The 25,175-nt window shown below is 41.7% G+C and overlaps 1 protein-coding gene across 8 annotated transcripts in view; it reads right to left on the reverse strand.

Moving 5' to 3' along the window:
* Nucleotides 1-11,119: 11,119 nt before the first annotated feature.
* Nucleotides 11,120-25,175, reverse strand: part of FRMD1 (FERM domain containing 1) — a 102,161-nt gene continuing 88,105 nt past the window's right edge. For 7 of the 8 annotated variants that reach the window (XM_072643917.1, XM_072643923.1, XM_072643924.1 and 4 more), the window contains 6 exons: nucleotides 25,037-25,105; nucleotides 23,907-24,081; nucleotides 20,496-20,822; nucleotides 20,232-20,336; nucleotides 18,446-18,531; nucleotides 11,120-14,679 (listed from right to left, as the gene is read on the reverse strand). In XM_072643917.1, coding sequence (XP_072500018.1) covers nucleotides 14,392-14,679; nucleotides 18,446-18,531; nucleotides 20,232-20,336; nucleotides 20,496-20,822; nucleotides 23,907-24,081; nucleotides 25,037-25,105 — 1,050 coding nt within the window. In that variant the 3' untranslated portion in view covers nucleotides 11,120-14,391. The remainder of the gene's footprint in view (nucleotides 14,680-18,445; nucleotides 18,532-20,231; nucleotides 20,337-20,495; nucleotides 20,823-23,906; nucleotides 24,082-25,036; nucleotides 25,106-25,175) is intronic. The other variant, XM_072643922.1, reaches the window with a different exon arrangement.

A 25,175-nucleotide genomic window follows, 5' to 3' on the forward strand; every position in this document is an offset into this window, starting at 1 on the left:
TAGGAAAGAATTTGGGAGAGAGATAGGGATGAGGGAAGGCAGGGAGAGAGAATACGATTAGGGAGCAATCTATCGAAGGAGATGGGAAAGTATGGGGTCAAGGGCATGTGTAGAGGTGTTAACTTTGGCAAAGAGAGAATGGGAGATAATATCAAGGAATTCTGAAATATACAAGAGGTCAATGTTATAGTGAGAGAGAACTTATAGTGAATGGCTTTTATTTTTGCAGTTAAGTATGAGGGAGGTTGAGGAACATAAGAAGGTTTGAAACAGCTGCTATGGGGAACGCAATTACATGGGAGTAAAAGGATTGCCTTTCTTCAGTGAGGGTCTAGATGAGATCACATACATAAATCTATATTCATTCCAGTTCCCCAAAGTGAATTCCTCCAATTCCATTCGGCAAAAGGTGAGTAGGAGGAACAGAATGAACAGAGGAGGCAAATAGTAGGAGTAAATCAGGGGTGGGGTTTTGCAATGCAGGAGTGTGTGTGTGCTTGTCATTAGTTGCCGAAGAGGGCCATACCATCAGAGAAATGATGACATGACTTGCACTTGACTTTGTTTTGAGTGAGGGAGGGCTGTGCAAGTCACCAGCCTCACTTCTCCTCCAGAGCCATCTGAATCCAGTGACCAGATAATCATCAGGATGACTGGAGATGACCCAGGATGAGGCAGTTGGAGTTAAGTGACTTGCCCAAGGTCACATAGCTAGTGAGTGTCAAGTGTCTGAGGTGACATTTGAACTCGGGTCCTCCTGGCTCCTGTACTGGTGCTCTACCCACTGCACCACCTAGCTGCCCCCAATGCAGGAGTAGCAGTAGCACAAAGAGCCAAAGGACTTGTATAAAGAATAGCATAGCATTGATCTCGTTAACTATGGCAGCCAGGATTGTGAAGCAGGTAAACAGAGGCCAGAGGAGGGGTGGATTGCCTGGGAAAGCACAGAGAATTGGAGGACATGTTGAGGATGAAGAAAAGGTTTAGAAGGAGGGAAGCACAGGGAGAGATAGAGTGATATGAGGTTATGATAAGAAAAGGAATATCAGAATCCTTGATAATGGAAGTAGAAAACTTGTAATTATCAGTGAGATCAAGGGAATAACCCTTAGATGGCTAAGATGGAGTGGAGGAGGTCATGAGAATTGTGGATACTAAGACCTGGAAAGCCTGGGTGTTTCAGGGAACATGTATATTGAAGTCCCTTGGCATTAAAATGGAAGATTGACATGGGGAAGGAGACTGTGAACCAGGCAATGAACTCCTTGAGAAAGGAAGAATGCCCTAAGAAGTAATGGATAACTGTCACAAGGGTCTGGACTGGGTGATGAGTTGAGTTTAGAGAGAGTGAACTTCAAAGGAATAGATTACTAAGTGATGGTGGCAGAACAAGAGTCTAGAAGAGGGAGTGAAAGTAAGAAATAATCTAACACTCTGTCTTGTGGGACCAGTGTATTGGGGTTATAGAGAAGTTCCAGTCAGTTCTAGAAGTGATAGGAGTCTCTTCAGGAGGGAGCCAGATCTCCAGGAGTACCAGAAAATGGCAAGAGCATGAAAAGTCTAAAGTGAAGGGAAGTTAATTATGTAACAGGAATTTCATAGGGTACAAGGGAAGGGTTAGGCAGAATTGGAGTCAAGACGTGGGAGGAAAAAGGTTGAGGGAATAGGACTGGGATGAGAGTTGGGTAGAGGGGTGGTTTACTATTAAGCAGCTCAAGATTCAGTATCTCAGGGATTGGGAGAGTTTGAAGTAGTGGTAGTTTGCTGGTTATAGAGGATGAGAATCTCAGAGATTGGAATGCTCCCTCTCTCGAGGTGACTTGACTTTGCCTCTGGGTGGTACAATCTCCTTCTGACTTCATGGTATTCATAATAGTTATCTTCAAATATTTTAAGAATTGTCATGTGGAAGAAGGATTAAATCTGTCCTACTTGGCCCCAGAAGCCAAGACTAGGAGCAAGAGGCAGATCAGCACTTGATGTGAGACGGAAACAAACAAAAACAAAAATATCAACCTTCTTAATAATTAGAATTCTCCCAAAATGGAATGAGTTGGAAGGAGAGGGGGTCACTGTCCTCTCCTTCAATGTATTCAATCAGAGGCTTGGTCCTATTCGGGTTGGTTTAGAATGGTCTCCAAGATCCCTTTCAAGCTCTGGGATCCTGGGATTCTGTGCAGAGGAGTTGCTGAGAAAAGGAATGTGAGTGGGTGGAGGTAGGAGTGGTTGACACACATGCACATCTGCACATGTTTGTATTTGGAGACCCAGAGGGTAAGAATCCCTACCCTACTTAACACGTCCACAAGCTCTCACAGGTTTTAGACGTTGCACAACCATCCATCTGCATTTTTTAATGTGTGGGTTAGAAAAGAACAAAACAAAGTGGTGAGAGGGGGAGACAACCCACACAATGGCAGGTTCACTCCTTTTCATTGGGGCTGCCCAAGAATCACAGAATATGAGAATTGGAAAGGATCTCAGCAGCCATACTGGAAAAGGCATCCGCCACAATGAACACATTGGACAAGTGGCCATCCAGCCTTGGCCTGAAGTCCTCAAAGTACATGGAACCCGCTACCTGCCCAGGCAACCCACTCCATTTTTGGACAGCTCTTAGTGTTACAAAGTTTTTCCTTACATCAAGCTTTAATTTATTCCTTTGTAGGTTCCACTCATTACTTCTGATTCTTCCCTCAGAGGCCAAACAGAACATGTTTATAATAAGCCCTTCAGATACTTGAATTCAGTTATTTCGTCTCTCCCCTCCTCTCCCCCAAATTTTTTCTTCTCTAAGATAAACATCCCCATTCTTGCTCTTCATGTGACATAGATTTTAGGCGTTTTCCTATCTGTCCACATTCTTTCACCCACTCTCCTTTATAAACAGTAGTGCATATCCCCAATCATACACTGTTGACGGCTTACTATTGCCTGCTGAACAAAGTCCAGACTCAGCCTGACATTCAAGCCCTCCACAATCACGCTCTAATTTGCAGTAGATAGTTCCTGAGGTCCTAAGTCTGAGAGTCTGTGAAACCTTTCTGAGGCATCATAGGTCTGGAGATGCAAGGTGACTTTAGAAACATCTGAATTATCTTGATTGGTAGGTAAATGGGAAAGACTCATGTTAACCACAATTACCTAACTGGCCTTAGATCATGCATCCTATCTAATCCATCATGAAGTTACAGCCTACCTAGTAGGAACATCTGCCACCTGCGGACCTGACTGTCCCTCCACCCTTGCCATAACAACTCATTACTCACTATCTCCTACTGTTATTCTTACCATTGCTACCAGAAAGGATTGGACAGTGAATTTCCCAATAGTTTCCTGCACAATCCCTGATGCTTCAAACCAAAACTTCTTTCCTAGGCTTCCACCTCTTCTGTGTATTGTATCCCCCATGAGAATGTGATCTACTAGAGTACAGAGACTGTCCCTAAATGTGCCACTTTTGTATTTGTATCCCCAGCATCTAGGACAGTGCCTGGTACATAAGAGCTTGTTCGTTCCTCCAATCTAATCTCCTCATTTTACAGATAAGCAAACTGAGCCCATTAGAATTAAGTGACTTGTCCCAGGTCATATTTTACCTCACTACTCTTCAAATACCCTTTGCTTTAACCAAACTGAACTTTAAAATCTAAAAAAAGGGGTTCAAGAGATCAACTATTTAGAGGTAGAAAGGACTCAGACAATCTACTTTTCTTCTAATTCTAATCCCCCTATTCTACAAATGAGGAAACTAGGTCACAGGGAAGTTATGTAATTTGCCCAAGATTATACAAGCAGTAAACATCAGAATTTGAACTCAGACACCCCTCACTCTACAGCCCATATGATTTCAACTGTGCCACACTGTTTTAGTTAAATTTCAGAGGTCTTTTCAGTTAATCAACAAGCGTTTATTAAGTGCCTATCGGGGCAGCTATGTAGTACAGCGGGTAGAGCTCTGGGCCTGGAGTCAGGAAGACCTGACCTCAGACACTTTCCAGCTGTGTGACCCTGGGTAAATCATTTAACCCTGTCTGCCTCAGTTCCTCATGTGTAAAATGAATGAGCTGGAGAAGGAAATGGCCAGCCACTCTAGTATCTTTATGAAGAGTTAGACAAGACTGAACAAGAAAACATTATATGCCAGGCAGCGTGCTATGCCCTGGACAATGGAATTTACAAATCAAGTCTCCCTATCATGAAACTTAAGGAACTCAAATTCTAATGGAGCAGACAATACTTGAGTAACTATTTACATATGGAATAGATGCGGTGTAAGTGATAGGTAATCTCAGAGGGAAGGCGTGAGAGGAATAGGGAGGAGGAAAACTTCTTGAAGATGAGATCTGAGCAGAATGTAGTTCAAGTCCTGAATAAATCATGAATTCCCCACTCCCCCAAAGTGATTATATGGCCAACATTTGAAGACTTCCAGTGATGAGGAACTCATCACCTCATCAACTGGAGCTCTTGGCAACAGATCTGGGGAGGGATACCTCAGTGTCATAGCCAAGACCCTAGCTCATCCAAGAACAGAAGGAAGATTATTAGGCAAACATCATTTCTAGGTCTCCTTAGTTTTGAGGGACTTGTGGTTTTGTCTCTCTAGGGCAATAGCAAAGCCTCAGTGGCTAACTGTATTCCCCCAATCACAACAGAGATGAGGGTCAGCAGCTCAGTTTCAATGAAGTCCTTGACAATCATTTGGCATAATTCTCCATGTCTGCCAATGGGCCTTCAGCTCAAAGAAGGTCAAAAATCTGAGTCACCCTTTAGGACAGAGTGGTTTTTTCTGGGTCAGCTGGCGGTCACTGGCTGTCTTCTGTCTCTTAAACACACAGGGAGTTTTTCTTCACCACATCCATACCACTTGGCTGCTAGCCTTCTCTGAACCAGCATGGTTCACATTAGGGACAATTTGGCACTATCATTTGGCTTTTCCTGGAAGCACCAGTACCGGACGCCTGGCCCTGAGTGCCCTGGAGGACAAGCCAAAAAAAAAAAAAAAAAAGGCTACGTGGACACTGCTATGTCTTTCTGAGGAATCTCAGTCTGAGGGGCTGCTAGCTAAGTGTCCCTAATGGACAGATTTATTTGGGACCTGTGTTTATATCCATTTTCTACCCCCGCCCCCGCAACTCCCAGCAAACCTAAAAACTCTTGGTTTTCCCTTAACGGACTATGATTTCTCTTTTTAAAAGGCTGATTTTAAATCACAAGTTTTTAGATCTCTTGTTCCAAATCTATTACTTGTTGTTCAGTTTCATTTAATTTTTTTTTTTGTTTCTAGTTGTTTCTTTACAAAATGAGATATTTTGTACCACTGAATAAAATGTGTCCAAACAATAATTCCATATCACTGTCTTCTAAGCAGTTCTGAAACTTTACATATAGTCTCTTGTCATTTTTATGAAGGTATTTTACCTTGAGAATGTGCTTCCAGAAGAGTCTCTGCTTTTTTAATTTATTTGCAGGTAGGGTGGGGAAGGGAGAGAATTCAAGTTCTACTATGCCTCAGCCTCCGTGGGCAAATCAGTTAAGATTTCTGGGACTCAGTTTCTTTATCGACTGGTTAGTCAATTACCATTTATTAAGACACTTACTACGTGCCAGGTACTGTGCTAAATGTTAGGGATGTAAAGAAAGGCAAAAGATAGGCCTTGCCCTCAAGACTTACAATCTGCTGAGGGAGAAACCTGTGAACAACTACGTACAAATGAGGTATGGACAGAATAAATCAGGGACAGTCTCAGAGGGAAGTCACTAAGATCGAGCAGGACTGGAAAGGTCTCTGCAGAAGGCAGAATTTTAGCTGGGACTTGAGGGAAGCCAGGAGGCAGAAATGAGGAAGGAAAGAATTCCAGGAATGGCTGTGAAAGTAGCCAGTCAAGAAATGGTATATCTTGTGCGAGGGTCAAAAGATAAGAGTATATGTTGGGGTGTAAGGGGTAAAGTGAGGGAGGGGCAGATCATGGAGGTTTTTGAACGCCAAACAGAGGACTTTATATTTGATCCTGAAGGTTATGGGAACCGCTGGAGTTTATTGAGTATGTGTAGGGGACAGAAGGGGGGTGTGGGAGGTGGGAGGAGAGGAGATTGGACTAGAAAGTTCTAGTCTCTGATTTAACACTTAAACCCCTGTGGTCTTGGGTAAGTCACTAAATCTCCATGGGCCCCAGATTCCTCATCTTAAAAGTGAAGGGATGCACCTGATGGCCCTGGAAGTCCCTTCCAGTCCTAGTTTTACAATACAATTCTAAAAAAATAAAAATTAAAAAATAGTTTCCTGCAGGCAATTATTAAACTCAAATGTGGAACCAGCAACTGACCACTGTAATGCACCACCACTGCCCTCTGACGGCACATTTGGGGAATGCACCTTCTGCCCTGCTCTGCATGAAAAGAGTGAGGCCAAAGAAGTCAGATTCCCAATATTTCAGAGCTGGAATGGATCACAGTCTAGATCATTTGGCTCATTCTTCTTATTTTGCAGATAAGAAAACAACACCAGTGACTTGTTCTATCACATACATATAAGGCAATTTAGATAGAATTTCGATGCCCTGCTTTGACACAGAATAGATCACTTAGTTGTTTCCACCAAGCCAGTGGTTGGGGACAAGCATCCACATTGTTCTGTGAGTATGTACCTAATGATTCTCTTTTTGCCAAGATAAGCTAATGAGTCTGTACCTGTGCATTGACTCATCTCATTTACAAGAAGTTGTGCATGGCTCTCTAAGAGTGAATCATGGGCCTTGGAGGCAAGAGGAGCTCAGGCCTAAAGTTCTCATGCCACCCCCTCTCCCAATCAAACTACTGAACCCTCAGTTGGGTGCCCTAATTGGGCCACCTCTCCTCAGTCATTGCTCCCATTTGAGAACACTTTCCCACTCTCCTTACAGCTGCCATGATTCCTACCTCTTTGGTCTTTATTCCCTCAGGGCCAAGTTTAGTTTCCCACCCAACCCCACGAGTTACTGAAATTCCTCCCTCCAAGGTTTTGTGGGTTGGTTTGTTTGGTCTGGATTTGTAATTTCATGAGGCAAATACTTGAAATAGTGTACTTGTCATGTAAGGGGAGCAAAGGGATGAAAAGTGGAAGATTAGTCAAGCATACGCTCCCTAGGTTGGGAATGTACATCTGTAATTCATCTGTAATTTAAAATCTTAGAACTGACTAAAGATACTGAGGAGTTTGGTATTCAGTCATACACACAGTGCATGTCAGAGGCAGGTCTTTCTAACTGGAAGGTGTACCCCTAGCCACTAGCCAGGCTATTTCTCCAAGATGACCATTTGCTTAGTGTGTTGGCCTTTTCTCAGTCTGCACATATCCCAAATTCTCTACAACTTTTGACACCACTGGCCACCTCCTTTCCCTGGATTCCTTCTGTGCTCCTTCTCTCCAATCACTCTCAGTCTCCTTTGTTGGATCTTAGTAGAGAAGTGGTGCTAATTCCTCAAGGCTTTCTCCTGAATCTTCTTCAAGTTCTTTCTCTTGGTGATTTCATCAGTTCTCATGGATTGTTATCATTTCTATACAGTTGGCTCCCAAATCTACATATCCAGCTTTGTCTCTCCTGAGCTCCAGATCCACATCTACAGGTGCCTGCTAAATTTGGAATTAGATGCCCTAGATCTCAAATTCAGTGTCCAAATCTTAACTTATTATCTTCTCCCCTTAAATTTGCCCCTCCTCCAAAGTCACTTAGGTACAAAACCTAGGACTCAGATTTTCCCTTTCCTTTGCCATAACTATTCTATCAGTTGCCATGTACTGAACATTCTACCTCCACAGCCCAGTGTTTGCCAATTCTTAGTAAAATATATGGCACATAGTAGGTGCTTAATAAAAGTTTAACATCTCTCCGTTTCTTGTCTCTCATATGACAAGTACCCTATTTCAAGAACTCATCTTCTTGTAGAGGGGTTACCAAGATGGTCTCCTACTTGAATTCCCTGCTTCATGTTTCTCACCTCTCCATTGCATCCTCCATATGACTGCCAAAATCATTCTCATTACGCAGTTCAAGATTCTTCAATGGCACCCTATTTTCTCTAGGATACAAAGCAAAATTGGCTTGGCCTTTAAGCTCCTCACAGTCTGACTTTAGCTTACCTTACTTCACATGAGTCTCTTTTCACCAAAACGAAATCAGATTGACCTTTCTCCATTCTGGCCAAAGTATATTATTTGCTATTCTCCAAACTTCGCAATCCATCTGCTGACCCTGCCCCTTTATCCCTGCTACCCAGTATAGAGCTGGTTTCTCTGCATCTATGAAATGCATCTCATTCTCATTTCTGCCTCTTAGAATCTTTCACTGAAAATTATTTGACAGAGGTAATGGCACTGTGCAGAATGAAATTTACCTTTCTGGAGATGTGTGAATGTTTTGTTTGAATGTTTGTCATGGATTTATTAATAATTATCATAAATTATCACATTATACTATTAAAATAATATAGTAATTATTAAAATAATTATAATAATAATTCAGAGAGGGAGGCATAGGTGAATGTTAATGGTGTTTGTCAAGTACAAAATAAAAATTTAAAAAGAATCTGTAGCTTTTTTCAAGGTTTAACCCTGTTTCCACCTCTTATGAGAAATCTTTTTTGGTCACACTCATGGCTTGTACTCTAACTTCTAAAATTACATATATATCTTCTGTGTAAACATTGCATTTCTCCAGGAGAACACAGGTTATGTGAGGGAAAAGATGATTTCATTTTGTCTTTCTCATTTCTTTAAATTAAATGTTACTCTCTTAATTAACAGAAATCTATTTTCTCTCCCTTTCAACCCTTATCCTAACTGGGGCATGCTTTGTTATCAGTCCTCTGGCATCAGGCATGGTCTTGTGTTTATTAGAATATTTACAGCTTTCAACATTCTTCATTTTTATGGCTTCATTATTGTATAAATTGTTGTTTTTTCTCATTTCAGGTTTCATCAAAGCTGTTTATTTTTATAATACTGATGTCATAGTGTATTCTCCTAGTTCTGCTCACTTCATTATGTAACATTTCATACAAGTCTTTTCATGACTCTGAAATTCATTTTTTAAGTGTGCACAGCATAATTTGTGCCATCATTCCTCAACAAACATCTTTAGTTTCCACTTTTGTTTTGTTTTTGCCATCTCAAAAAAAAGCTCCAATATATATGCTATACTTATAGCACTTTTCCCTCTTTCTTTGAACTCTTTGGAGTATAGTTGTAAGCAGGGGTATCAAGTCAAAACCCAAGCGCTATGTAGCAGCTTTTTTGGTGTATAATCCCAAATTGCTTTCTAGAATGGTTATATCTACTTACAGGTTTGCTAATAGGATGTCAATATGTTCATTTCTCCATAGCCCCTCCAACATCTGCCACTTTCCTTTTGGTCATCTTTTGCCAATCTGATGAGTGAGACGGAACCTCAGAATTTTTCTCTATTAGTGTTTTGTACCATTTTCTCATTATAGATAAGTTTCTTTCTTTGAAATTTATTTGTTCATACTCTGACCATTTAATCAAAAGATTTATCAAACTTTTTTTATATGCCTGGCACCATGCTAAGTGTTGGGGACACAAAAAGGGTCGGTCCCTGTCCTAAAGGAGCTGACAATCTAATTTATCAATTGGTTACTGGCAATTATTCTTGTAAATCTGAATCAATTTCTTAACTATCTTGGAAAAGAGACCTTTATCAGAGAAGTTCATTGTACAGATTTTTTCCCCCAGTGCAATACATATGCCTAAGTATTTAATAAAGGCTTGTTGAATTAAAATCATATAGAAGAATCTGTGAATGAGTTGGAATTCTCTCCATCAAGAGAAGAGGCTTTAGTGGTAGATAAGTGTTTCAACCAGCTATTATCTTCCTAACTCCAAGTCTAGCTTTCTATTCACTAGACCAGGATATCTCTGATGAACTTGTAAATACAACATGAAAGATACTTACCCATACACACAGTTGTCATAAAAAGTTCTCATTATCAACCTTGTACCAATAAAATCAGTTCCATCCAAATAAATTTTGGGCGTGGGCAAGAGATCTGGACCCATGATTTTGTTCTTGTAATGATCTTCAGGTGATAGCACCTACTTTGCAAAGTGCAGTCTTAGATTCTATGCTTCCAGCATTTAAAAGCACAGTGATGTATGTGCCCAGGGCAATGGTGCCAGTATGTGTCAGAGATAGGATGGAAATACAGGTCTTTCTAATTCTTAGGGTAGCTAACCATCCACTCCATAACATCGGTTCTACTACTCACCATGTAATGTAATTTCCCTAAAAGGAGTCTTCATTTTAAAAGTCTTTCTTCTTTAAAAACTTGTAAATTCCTCTATTTTACTGGGCTGTCTTGGCTCACAAAAATAATTCAGGAACTAGGCAAGGAACCTGGGCACATGAACCAAAATGATCTGGTGGTTCCAGAGCAAGGACATTCATAAAAGCTATGAGAGTCTCACTGTTCTAATGCCTATTTAGTCACATGGGGGATGGCTAAGAGGGGCATTTGAGAAAACTTGCCTGCGTTTCAGTCCTCTCTGAATTCTACCATCATCCTCTAATTCAAATTCTGCCCTTGCTTCCTAGAAAACTTATCACTCTTCTATTTTTTCTTGGCAACTCAACAGCTTGTCCGTGCCTGGTGAAATTAACCTTACATGCATCAACCAATCAAAACCAGCCAAACTGGTTTTCCTTCCACCAATCTTTTGGCCCAAAGTTTCAGAAAAGATTTGGAAAGGGACTGGTGTGGAATGTGAGTTCACTGATAGAAACTTCCTTTACCAATGCAGATGAACACCTTCTTTCTCTTCAGTGTACGATATCAGAAAATTGCCTAGTTAGGGGAAACTAAGTAACATGCCCCATCACAGAGGCCCTATGTGTCTGGAGTGGGATCCGAGTATAAGCGTCCCTGGTCTACTATCTTAGTCTGCCATATTGAGTCTTGGCTTCAAAGAAACGGCCCACTTCACCCATCTTTTGAAGCACTTAAAAGCCAGATACAGGGCTTTCTTCAAAAGTCTTTGCATGGCATCTGGAGCCCTGCCTCATGCTCTAAAACCAAGCTCCTCCCCTTCCTACTTCCTTTCTGACAAAAAGAATCAAGCACACATTTTTCACTTCTTTATTACATGTGCATGGTATATACACAGATTCCTTTCACAGAAAGGAGAAGTTAACACTTTCCAGTACAGAGAACTCTGTGAAGACAGCACTGCAGTGGAAGCCATCCAGGATACTGTGTATTAAATGTCAGTGCCCTGCCCACCCCCTCCCCCCACCCAAAAAAAGCTTTAATATGAACAGCGTGAACCAGGTATAATCAAGATACAAAACATAGTACTATTAAAGATAATAATGTCCCATGGTTACAAAAACCTCGCATCAGAATGGTTTCACAGTGATTCAATATTAATACTTTAGGAATACAAAATAATAAAATATAGATCAATTCTGCCTAACAAAAATGAGTACTATCTTCTTTGTTCAAGGTATAGGCGGGGTGAGAGTATTTCTGTGGTGATGTGGAGGGAGGGGACAGCAGCTCATGGGGAATTACAAATAAATAAAAAATATACATGGACCACCAGCATGAAATCCTTGCTATATAACTCAAAGTATAACATTCCCTCATCAGAGCTCAATTCAGAAGCAAGCGGGAGGGGCTGCACAATTTCTGCTACTGCTGCCCTTGGAAGGAGCTGAGTAAGTACACAGAAAACCACCTTCTTTCATGGTGTCCTTTTAGGAATGAACACAAACCAATGTAAGACTCCACTTTCCCATCAGGTGCTACAGACAGGCCTGTCTATTAAAATGATCCATGCCTTTTAACAGCCTACACAGCAAATACCCAAATGACGACAAGGTGATGGATGGCATGGGGAGCAAGGCCACCTGTAACCACGTGTGGAGAGTCTGTAGGGGAGTTGGAGAGAGGAGAATGTTTTCTTACTTATCATGAACTGGGGAAGAAGAAAGGGTACATTCCTTTGAAGCTACTGGGAGGCTGAAGGAATACAGTAATTAATAGCAGGAGAATCCCTGGACCCTGTATGCATACATGCACAGTCATAATGCCTCATGACTGATGGTGCCATACTGAACCCCAAAGCAGAATGGCTACCTTCCTCACCCCATTCCTGCCCATGTATAAGATGAACTGTGTGTTGTTGCCTAGTTAGCTAATTGCTTGATAGTGTCTGTAGAAAGTAAATTCATCATTCATAGTCACATCTGACCATGGAAGTTTTCCAAGAAATTCTTTCACATGAACAACTTGTAAGCTCCAACGGAGCCAGAAAGACAGCTGTCAACAAACTACTTGACCTAGAGATAAACTCTTTTAAATTAAGGGGAAAAAGTGTCCTTGCTGAATTATGAGTAAGTCGGTCTTGGAGGGAAAAAGACGGCAGTGGGAAGACAGGAAATCACTCACTTTAGCTATACATTTATGGAGCCAGAAATGGTGGCTGTAGAAAGGCCAGCTTTCCCGGTTTGAGGAGTCCAAGTTCAGACTCCAAACTCATTCAATGTTCTACCGCAAGGCAAGGCTATGGTAAAGTGAATGGCAGCTAGAATTTCTCAAGAGTGCCCTATTAACTTCTTATTAAGATGCTGGCCACTGACTACAAAGCTGAAAATTCCACAGGCTTGTGTCCCATTTCACAGAATGCTGTATTATAGCTTTCTAAGTAACTTTATATGATTTTAACACATGAGAAGCTTGTTGAAAGGGAGAAAGAGAGGGAGGCAAGGAGAAAGGGAAGAAAGGAAGGAGAAAGAGTAAAGAAGGAATGGAGAAAAGAAAGGAGGGAGAAAATGAAAGAAGTCAGTAATTAGTGCGATGGATAACTATTCTGTTTAGAAGGCTCAATAGAATGGCTAGCTTGATCTCATTTACTTGTTACCACTTTAAAAGGGACCAAGACTCAGAAAACCTTAGAAGGTTACCTTTATGGTCAAGAGCTACATTGGTTTCTTGTCCAATCATCTCTCAAGATCTTCAAATATGAAAAACTAGATTTGGGTGCAACCGATATCACCTGACAGATGTTAGTGGGACAGAAAGTGCCCACTGGATGCTGGACTCTGCCTGCCTGTGACCATGCAGTGACATACATGGTCAAAGAGACTTTTAGATGTCATAATGCCTGCTAGACTGTGAGAAAACTAAGAGATTTATGATCAGATAGAGTTTCAAAGAAGTCATTTGAAAAGGAATCATCAAGCCTAAGTGACCCCCTGCAACAAGTACTACAATACATGCTATTAAGCAACAGTAAAATTGGATTTGGGGCCCCTCCTGGGGAGAATAACCAACCTTCCCACTCTGTTGAGTGGGATAAGATCCATACAAAATAAAGATACATTCCTGAAGTTAAACTTGTGTTATGCTTTAAATGTATAATCATAGGACTCTTACCATTCAAGCATAGCCAATCTTCTAGAATCATTAATGAAAAATCTTACCATTCTGTAGATAAGAAAATAATGGTACAGAAGCTACCCAGCTGGCAGGCCTCAACGAGTCAGGGGCACAAAGCTGAAGCTCTGAGATCCCAAGGGCTTTTTGTTATGAGTCTAATACTCATCACTGCTCACACATTTCTTGCCTTTGGCCATTCCCTTCCATTCCCCCTCACTTTTCAAAGACTAAATTCAAAGGTATCCTCAATGAGGAAAGTTTTTGATTTTCCTAAGAAACCTTTATCTCCCCTTGGTTGGTCAAGAGGCAAGAAGAAAATTAAGAAAGAAGCCACTCAGGCTTTGTTGCCAGTGAGAACCTAGAGTTTGGTTTCATGATATATGTGGAAGGACCAGAACAGCATTGCAACTGAATCCAAAGCACCAATTGTGGTCCAGGAGAATGTAAGCTCCTAATGGGTGAGGATGTTTCAGTTTTTGTCTTTCGCCTTGATGCCTAGTACAATGTCTTGTATGTTACAGGTGCTTAATGATTACTGATTTGAACTGCCTGGTCACCTCCAAGACCTGTCTGAAAAACATTAATATACCACATACAAAGGGCATTTAAAGTTCAGCTGGAGATTTGCTCTTTTCTTGGAACCTTGTAGAAGATACTGATGAATGCTGACACCAGATGGAAGGTTTCTGTATGCTTGGCTCCTTCCGCCTGGCAGTCTGGAGGCTGCCCCAGGAACTGGAATAAACCATTGGGGCAGTGTCTAGATCAGGGAGGGACTGGTGCCAGAAATTTGCACGTGTACTCTAGTCGTCTTGGCAAAGGTGAGCACCATGTCACGCTCTCCCTCTGTGAGGAAGATGACTTGTTTTTATCCACAAGACCTGAGGTGACCTCTTCTCTTTTCTCTCATAGGCTACCATGCCACAAACCACCTCCATGGAGTGGCAACTTAGCTTAGACTACAAATTCTTCTGGGACTTGGTCTTCCCCCAGAAGATCCAGGGAGAGGCAGTTCATAGATCTCTTCCCATAGAGGGCAGACTTGGTCTTACAATCGGCGGTAGAGTACACACAGCCATAAGTAGCCAACTTGTCCTCTAGGGCACAGCCAAAAGTGTAGCTGTGAGATGTGGGAGAAGAAAGATTGGCGCTCAGGGGTGGATGCTGCAGCTGGTAGAGTCGGACGTCATCCAGGCTCTGGCTGTGCTGGTCTGAGTAGTCCCTAGCTTTGATCTCTCTGAGCTGAAGGATTAGAAAGAAACGGGGTGGGGGGAGAGGGGGAGAGGACAAGAGGCGGGGAAGAAAAGTCCCAAACATGAGTTGGTTCTTCAGATTCAAAAATCACTTAATAATAACGATGAAAAGGGGTTATCATACAAGTATAGATGCTCTCTTTCCACCAATTCATTCCAAATATTTTCATCAGAAAGCTACAACTCCACTCTTAAGAAATGATTCTGTTCATCTGTGTATAATTTAATTCAAGTTTGTGTGTTTCATCTTCTCATCTACAAAATAGATGACTGGTAATTAAGTACAATGCACCATATGATCTCCCAAATCCAGCCTTATACAAAGGCTGCCAGCCCTAAAATGTCCTCCATTTGACATGTACATCCTGGGAGCTGGTGGCTATATCTTACTATGTTCACCTGAGAGATCTCAAAAACCTGGGTATGGACACCCCAGTAGGCAGACTTGAAGAGGTGACCAGAACCTAGAGAATACTGGACATAGTCAGGTAGTATTTGCTAAGCCAGCTACCTCTGGTGCCATCTTAGCCCTGGGATTAGTTGACTAAGAAATATTATCATTTTCCCAGATACTACAACTCCCATTTCCCCAACTAGATTCTTGAGGGCAAGGAAGAAAAATAATGATAATGATGGTTAAGCTTTATAAAGTAAAGTGCTTCCTCATTTGGTTCTCACAACAACCCCGGCAGGTGGATGTTAGTAGTATCCCTATTTTCCAGATAAGGAAACGGAGACATAGGAAATCAAGTGATTTCCCCAGACATTTCTGAGGAAGGATCTGAACTCAGATCTCCTGACTCCAAATCTAATATTCTACTCACTGTGCCAACATGTTTCATGTATGTCTCTTAGCACTTAGTCCTGTAAAGAGAATTTTTCAACAAAAGGCTTGTAAATGATGAGGATGATGATTCTGAAAAGCTCTCCCCTTGGGATCTTTGATAATAAGGGCATCCGGCTGTCTAACCCCCTCTCATTCTACAGATGAGGAAAGTGAGGCACAGATGAAATGATTTATCAAGGTCACAAACTAATAAGTGGCAGATAGGTCATATAAACCCATGTCTTTCTGAATCAGAATCAGATGCCCTAGCCACAATGCTATACTGCTTCCTTCTCCTGCAAAGTGCTAGCTACTTAGGCAGCTAAGTTTTGCTAAATGTCAAAGATGAGGGATGTATGTTCCAGGGTCCAAGGGGCCACATTTGGTTGGATAAGTTACGTGCTAGAAATCAGGACTCTGTACCTTGGGACTCTTTGGGGACTCAAAAAAACCCCACCACACTTAAAAAGACCTCCTCCTTCAGAGTTACCTACAGGGCCTGAGAAGCCTAAGTATATGTCTGATGATTGATTGAAAAGATGTGACCTGTCATTATCTATGGAGCAGGGGAAAGTTTCTAATAGGAGAAGACAGTTTTCTGGTCTATATGAATTAGTTGATTTCTTCTATCTGGCCAGAACTCAAAATTAGAAGTGACTAGTTAAAAGTTTTAGAAGTAGATTTAGGCTTCCTGTGAAGGAAAACCTTCTCAGCAATAAGAGCTGGCCCAAAATAACATGGCACACCTTGAGAAGTAGGGGGCTCCCTGCAGTGGCATCTTCAAGAGAAAAATCTGTAGGTTATCTTCAAGTCTCAGAAAAATTGCCACCTTGTATGAGAAGTCTTTCCTGATCCTCCCTACTGCTAGTGCCTTCCCTCTGTTGATTACCTCCAATGTATCCCATCTATAGCTTATCCGTACATAGCTATTTGCTTACTGTCTCCCCTTCTTAGACTTGTTAACTGATTTGACCTGCACAGTAGCAGAGGGGAGAAGACCCACTGTCCAAACATAGATTAAATGGGCCCTCGGATCTCATTCAAGCCAGTGACCCTGTGATCTTGGTCTGCCAAGCAGCTGCTTCTCCAAATTCAAAGCACACCTACTTCGTGCCAAGCACTACATTTGAGGCTGAGGAAAATATAGTTCAAATAAGAAATGTTCTCTGCTCATGGGAACCTAAGCAAGGGACTTGCAAAAGTAAAAAAACAAAACAAAACAAAACAAAACAAAACCCAAAAAACCAGCCAACACTCATAGTCCCCAAAACATCAGAGATGTGGTCAGGGGTTGAGGATTTCTTCCTATAATCCTCAGAGGAAGCATGGAATGTACCAGTAACCAGCCGTAAGTGAGGGGTAAGAGAAGGAGTGGGAGGTTTGTAGCTTCAAAAAACCCATTACTACCACACTGCCCCTTTGGGTAGTGGAAAGCCTCTGAAAGTCACTCTCTCCCAAAGCTATGTGGTTAAATTGATTCAAAAACTATCACTGGCACCAGGCTAAGGTATAATCCAGCTTTAAAGAACAAACAAAGAAGTTCAGAATCATGTGCTTTCCCCAAGTCTGGCACAGCCCTCCCTCTTGGTCTTGGCCCAAATGACCCTGCCTGACATGGCCACCCCTAAAATTCCAACACCATTAACTTGTATCTGACTCCTTCCTGTGTCTGATGAATGTTTGCAAAGCCCTAACAGATGGGGTGCCACACCAGCTAAAAATTCCTGAGTTTCTGGAAGACAGGGGCAATATTCAGAGGGCTTTTACTTCAGAGGTCCCTCCCTCAATGCCACATACAATTAGATGCTTAATGAATTCTTTGTGAGGATGATAATGAGGAAAACTTCTGGATTACAGGCAGTGGGTTGAAACTAGATTTAAAAGATTTCACAATTCTTTTGTGAAAATGGATTTTCTTTCCACGTCCCTAGCATTCAGCCCCTCATACCCCCAACATACATACGCTGAGGACATGTGGCCAAAACAAAGAACAGGGTTTACCACTCTGAAAAGTATCAGAACAAGATAAGCCCTAATCAAGCTGCATGGGGGACAAAAGAAGTTACTGCTATGGTCAGTAGAGACCTACTCATCAAACTGGAGAGAACACAGGAGTTAGGAAGACCTGAGTTCAAATCCTGCTTCAGATATTTCCTAGTCACCTAAATCTGTTTGCCCCAGTTTCCTCATCTGTAAAATGAGCTGAAGAAGGAAATGGCAAACCACTCCAGGATTCTTACCCTCCAAAAAACACCAAATGGGGTCATAAAGAAACTGAACAATAACAACTAAATCCATAATTCTGTGTATATGCCTGTGTGTGTATTTAGGGGCTAATTAAGTGAAGAGAACTGACTAGATATGAATACCAGCTTCCTTAAAGTTAGGCTTGACATCAGGGGCAGTTAGGTAGTGCACTGTGCCTGGAGTCAGGAAGACCGGTTCAAATCCAGCCTCAGACATTTAAATAGCTGTGTGATCCTAGACATGGCACTTCACCTCAGTTTACCTCAATTTCTTCACCTGTAAAATGGGGATTAATAAGAGTATCTACCTTCCAGGGTTGTTGTGAGGATCAAATGAGATGATATTTATAAAGTGCTTAGCACAGTGCCTGGCACACAGTAGGTATTATATAAGTTTAAGTTATTTCTGTTGCCGATGATGTTGCTTTTGAAGTGTTTGGGGGTAAGGTGGAGAGGAGAAGGTCAGGCTGCTGAATAACATGCCAACCCTTCTTATGGGGGCACAGGAATGCCCAGATGTCAACAATCTGCCTTGTTGGTGGAAAAGATGGATCACGATACCTATGTCTACTGGCAAGGAAGGATACATGGACAAGAATATGGGGAGATTCTTAAAAAGTGGGGGGAAAAAAGAAAAAAAGGAACAAGGACATGCAACTGTCATACAAGCCTCCCTCTTGTACCTGGTTAAGGGCTTCGACACTCTGACCCCTCATCTTGACCAGTGTGATCTGCACCACAGCAAAGGGTTCTGGTTCCTGGTGAGAGGCTACAGGAGAAGAAGAAAGGTCAGCAGGGACCCTCAACCATAGGTTTCTAGGCACAGCTCCTCATTTCCCAACTTAACTACCTTCTACTTTTGTTCCAGCTCAGAACTCTTAACCTTCCGTGGCCATTTGCCCTGGTCAACAGGCTCGAGGGAACAAACCTAAGGTTCTGAAACCTGCAGATAAACCTTTCATCAAGTGCTACCGATTAACCCACTAAAGGATGACATTCTCCTGCAACCTTTACTCACCTTAATGCATGCATTAGATGATGAGCTATTTGAAGTTACTTGGAATTTCTTTGGGGATATCCATTAGTTTCTACCTTGTCAAAGAGGCCAAAGCAAATACAAGTAAGGCTGCTCACAAAATGGCTTACATATCTTTAATATTCCAAGAATTATCATATTTATCAACATTTCAAGAATTTTTTTTTCATAAAACCACATCAAATATATAGTTTTTAAATGCTTCGGAAGATCTGTTAAGGCTAGCAATGGTTTAGTGGTAAGAGAACTAGTCTTCAAGTCAGGTAATGTGGATCAGAATCCTAGCTCAGACATTTGTTAGCTTGGCAATGTCACCAACCTTCCACGAGCCTCATTTTTCTCATCTACAAAGTGGTGGTAATAGTCCTTGCACCAGTACAGGGAAATTTAAGGTTCATGGGATCCTAAGATTTAGAGCTGGAGAGTATCTTCAGTGCTCGTTAGTACCATACCCTCATTTTACAGATGAGAAAATTGGGGCCTGATGAAATTAAGTGTCCGAAGTCACACAGGAAGTTAGGTAGAAGAGTCAACACTTGCGCCCAGGTCCTCAGTCTTCAAATCTAGCATTTCCTCCTTATGTCACAAAACTTTTTTTGTAACATTTAAAGTAATACAAGGAAGTATCAGTTTGTTATGCATCTCGGGCTCATCCCAATGGCCACTCTGATACTGAGGAGGTAAAGGAGCTGAATTATTGAATCTAGAGATGTAATTGTCACTGGCATTCACACAGTATTTACTACGTGCCAGGCACTGTGCTAATCACTTCACAAATATTATCTCATTGGAGCCTCGCCACAACTCTTGGAGGTAGATGTTATTATCTCCATTCTACAGTTGAGGGAACTGAGGTGAACAGAGGTTAGATGATCCGCCAAAGATCACACAGCTGTGTGTGGGGTCAACTTTGAGCTCAGGTCTTCTTGTTTCCACAGCTTAGGTTTGTATACATTCTACTAATATCAACTAATGTATTTCTGTTGTTCTTTTCTCTCAGGAGGATACACACACACACACACACACACACACACACACACTCTCTCTCTCTCTCTCTCTCTCTCTCTCTCTCTCTCTCTCTCTCTCTCTCTCTCTAATTCAGTTAAAAGAGATTTTTCATTGTGTGGATTCTGAACAAAAAGAACTTTTATTATATTTCCCCTCAGGAAAGCAGATACACCACAGCTCACCCTAACCACGGTGCTGTCTGCTTCCTAGTGACTTTCATTCCCTCAGAAGATTAAGCTATGATTTAGAAATAAATCTAATCCTTTTGTTTTAATAATACAAGGAAACGGAGGCCCAGAGAAGTCAGATGACTGACTTAATGTCTCATAAAGAGGCTAGAAGAGAGGGATGCTTTGAGTCAAGGTGTGTGCCAACAAGTTCAGTCTTTTTTTCATGATGACACTGAAAAGTTCAGCTGTCCTCACCTTTATAGCCATGCAGCCCAACAGTAAGCGGAGTCACTGATACCCCTTCAGCTGCCTTGTCCACTTGGTTATTCTCCAATGGATCATCTACCATCACCTCCACCTCTGTGGCCAACAAGAAACAAAAAGAAGGTATTTAAGGTAACCTGGATCTCAGGACTAGAAAACTGACTTAGCTCTCCCCAGACAGACCAAGGATACTCTGTCTTCAGAGGAGGCCAGAACCTCCCCATTCCTGGTACTCTGGTCCCTCCACCCACTCACCATCCTCAGTTCTCCCTTTACTGTTGCTATCTATGCCAGAGCTGCTGTGGCTGGTGGTGAAGCTGTGGGACTTGTCTTTACCATGGCCCAGCTCCATGCCAAAGGGCTCATCCACAGACATCTCCACGGACACGCGGTGTCTGGAGTCAGCCTCGATGCCAGAGGTGTGGGAGCTGCCGTGGCTATCTGTTGAATGACGGGAGAGCCGGTGGTAGTGGTTCCGACCACTGCCTCTGCTACTTCCACTCCCATGAGAGTGTTTGTCTGACTGGTCAAGGTCCATCTCCAGGGTGTCACTGATGTATGACTCCCGGTAACGCTTCTTCTCTAAAGAAGCAAACAAAAATAAAAAGTAAATGGCAGAGGAACAAAGGAATATGTAGGGATCACCAAAGAGACAATGTAGTGCAGTGGACAAGGATCAGAAAATTCTAGGCTTGGCCTCCACTTCTGATGCCTACCGACTATGTGACTCTGGACAAATTATTAACTTCTAAACTCTCCAGACTACTGTAAGACTCCAAATTTCAGAGAGGACAGAAAGTATTACACAATATAAACTGGATAATTTTAATTTCATAAAATTGAAAAGTTTTTGCACAAATAAAACTAATAGTTATAAATATAAGGGAGTTAACTGGGGGAAAACATCTTTCCAAAAAGTTTCTTTGACAGAGCACTGATATCCACGATATATACAGAGTTAATTCAAATTTAAGAACAAAGAGCATTCCCTAATACATATAAATAAGTTGGGAGAAAACCAGCAGCCATATAGAAAAAATGCTCCAAATCATGATTAATAAGAGAAATGCAAATTAAACTCTGAGGCTGCATACCTCACAGCTACAAGTTGACAAGATCTACACCCACAGACCAAGATGACAAAAAGGGAAAAGGATAGCTGCTCAAAAGACTACAGAAAGACAGGCACATTAATATACTACTGGAGTGGAACCAATCAAGTCACTAAATTGTGTCTACCTGCTGACCAGTGACACCCATACTAAGCATCAGAGAAAGAGGAAAAGGACCTATATGCATTTGGTAGTGGCAAAAAGCTGGAAACTAGGAAGGTGTCTATCAAATAAGGAATAAATTCATTATGGCATATGAAAGTCAAAGTAATATTGTTGTGCCAGTACGAAACACAAAAATCAGTGACAGAGTAGAGCAAGTAAAACCAGAACAATTTATACAACTTCAATATAAATAATTAATAAACATTATACAATTATATGTAATGTTATATAAATATATATTAATATAATAAAAATTAAAAACCTTGAAAGACTTAAGAACTTACAAATTCTGATCAATGCAATGGTAGCCGTGATTCCATGGAACCTGTGAAAAAGCCTGCTATAGTGCAGAATGAGGAATACATTTTTGGATGGGATCAATGCGGGGTTTGTTTGGCTTGATTATTTCTCTCTGATGCAAGAGTTTTATTTTTTCCTTCAATTTTGGAAGAGGAAGTTAGGGAGAAAGAAGGAATGATAGTGATGGGGTTAACTAAATAAAAAGAAAGTCAAAAGGAAACACTGACAAGAAGGATAGGCTTGGAAATATCATGGTGTACATATTATGTGCTTTAAGAGGAAAGTAAGCAGTTCATTATACAGATCCAGGTTTTATTTATGGCATTCTTTTTCTGCTCTGCTTTGTATGTAGAAGTGCTTGCCTTACTGGGTACTGATTACATTCAGAAATTGTTAGAAAAAAAAAAATGGGAGAAAATAAAAGTGCTAGCCTGCATTGGTGGAGGGAGTTTCCTCACCTGGAAATACCCTAAATCTCCACCATAGGTTTAAACCCTATCTCTATCCTTAGGATGGGGAAAAAAAAACCCACCACAATAAAACTGTTGTCATTTCTTGGGGTCTAAAAAGACAGAACACATGGCATCCAAGATGGTGACTTTACAAGAATACACACTGATCTTTCCTAGAGAAATTATTACCTTGCTATCACTGCTTATTACTAGGCTGCGAAAGAGGAAACTCCCTCCTCCCCTTCATCACACCCACTCTGTCAGGAAGGGAAGAAATTTCACTCAACAAACACTCCCACGTGCAGCTCAGATCTTGGAGAGAAGCAAAACAAAGTTCTAAGTCCAATCTTCTTCCTCTTCTGCTCAACGTGAGTCCAATAATAAAATGCTGATTCCAATTAATTACCATCATTATCAGTTGCCTTTTGGAAGGCTACTCTCTAGCAAAGCATAGGACAAACCTTGATAAAAAATTCTTTTCTCAAATTGAGTTTACCAAAGGAGAAATTGAGGATAGATGTCTATAACACACAATTTTCTGTCTGTAATAGCAGAAGTGCCAAGGGTTGGCTGGGAAGACCAGTACAGATGGAGGCATGTGGAATTCTTGGCAACCCTGTCTGACGTATTGCAGAGCTCAGCTAAATGGATTCATTACAGATCAAAGGAATGTGTAGGCTTTGCCCATCCATCACTCTGTAAGCCATCTCCCTTGTTCCTGGCTTCTCCCCATACAGACAACAGCTCTAGCTCAGTAATGCTGGCCCTCACAAACTGAATGAGAGTCATTTGGGCTCAGTATGACTGTAACATTCAGGTTAATGGAAGAGGCCTAAATATAAGCCTGGCAGTCAGGTGAAGACCTTGAAACACTCTTGAGACAAAAGGGAATGTAAGTGAATCCAACATGTGTATTTGGAAAGGGAATCGATTCAGAATTTCAGTTTCTCTGTATGTTGGAAAGTGAGGTGCCACAGTAGATAGCGTGTTGGACCTGGAGGCAGGAAGACCTGAATTCAAATTTAGCCTCAGACACTTACTAGCTGTGTGACCTTGAGCAAGTCACCTAACCCTGTTTTCCTCAGTTTCCTCATCTGTAAGATGAGCTAGAGAAGAAAACAAGCAAACCACTCTAGTATCTTTGAGAGGTTCTACAAAGAGTCAAACGTGACTCAAAATGACTAAACAACAGTCTCCTTTAAAATAGTTGGAAGAATTTGAGGCAGGAGTGGAGCAGCCCAGGAACAAGACATGCAGAAGGATGTGCTGGCCTAGTCTCCAGCTATTTTTTTCAATAACGTTATATCCAAAGACAGGAATGCAAACCAAATCTGTCCTCCGGAAACTGCTATAATTAAAAATGGAAGCAATTATAAGGATCCCTCTCTCAAACTAAAAAGCACACCCAAGAAAGAGGGAAAATAGCGCATTACTGAAAGAAATATATTTCTATCATCTGGTCACAGGCTCCATGTGGGATCATTCTTTAATCCAAATATTTGGAATAGAACTTTTGCACACATATCTCCTGGCCCTTTTTCCTTACTTAACTCACAAACTTATACAGGCCACTGAGCCAAAGAGACACTTCACAAGGGCCCAGATGCTCTCTCTCTTTCCCCTTGTCCACAGCCTACCTTCTGCTTCCTCCAGCTGCCGGATCTGTTTCAGCACTGGCTGGACATGTAGGTAGAGCCGATGGCTGTTACTGAGTAACAGGAGTAAATGGCGGGATCGGAATGGACAGCCAGTGTAGTAGACCAGTTTCCGGGCAGAAGGCAAACCGTCTGGCTGGATCTCAAATTTTTTCCCCTGAGTAAAACACAAAGTTGGCCTTCTTGGAATCAAAGGGACATGATGCTCTCAAAGGCTGCTAGGCTTGGGAGCTACTCTTTTCTCTCCAATCTAGAGCACAGTCATCCTGACAGTCACTGGATGGGATAAGAACTCAGGATGGATGATGAGTTCTCAGTATACAGCACATGCTACTATAGAGCCTATGACAAGGGGCAGGGGGGAAGGGGGTGCGGCACATGCATAAGGGGCAATTTTCACACTAGGTGTAATAACATGCCAGGTCAGGATTGGAATCTGGAATAGACTCCAGATACAGAGGACCCTTAAAAGAAACTGAAAGTTCCAGGCTCCACTCATGGGGCAAAAGTGAGCAGCTAGGTGGAACAGTGTTAAAAGCACTGAATTTGAAGGCAGAGAACCTGAGTGTGAATCTCAGCTTGGCTGTTTTCTGCCTGGGAGAGGCTAGGCAAATCACTTTACCTTCTCTGGACCTCAGTTTCCTGACCTATAAAAAAAGAGGGCTGAACTGCATAAGTTCTGAGGTCTACTCCAGCTCTAAGTCTATGAAGATAGAAGTACATACCCTCCTTTACCTCTCTGGGGATCCACTACCCTAGCCCTCTCAACACTACATACCTTTCTTCACATTATCAAGGTGTGTGTGTCCATGTCTCTGTCTCTGTCTCTCTCTCTCTCTACACACACACACACACACACACACACACACACGTATATATACATATATGTACACATTATATATGTGCACACATATATGTAGATAGATATATCTATATCTAGATACATAATGCTTCTATAGGCCAAAGATCACAATGTTTTGCATAGTGTCTAGACACACAGTGTACATGCTTAATAAATGTCTGAATGTTTTTCATGATCATGTATATTTGCACCGTCCTCTGGACCAAAATTCTGCATTTAGATCACGTCACTGGTGTTCCTTTATACTCACAAGAAATGCCAGCTTTCCAACATGTGACCAGGGGAAGTCATAGAGAAGCTGCCGAGAATGGTTTACCTCCTGTAAAATAACAAACATAACCTGGTTTGGGGTTGGCCAGAAACCAGGATGAGCCCAGAAGTGGGGGATG

This window comes from Notamacropus eugenii, chromosome 2 (genome assembly GCF_028372415.1).
Source record: "Notamacropus eugenii isolate mMacEug1 chromosome 2, mMacEug1.pri_v2, whole genome shotgun sequence".
In the NCBI taxonomy this organism is placed as follows: Eukaryota; Metazoa; Chordata; class Mammalia; order Diprotodontia; family Macropodidae; genus Notamacropus; species Notamacropus eugenii.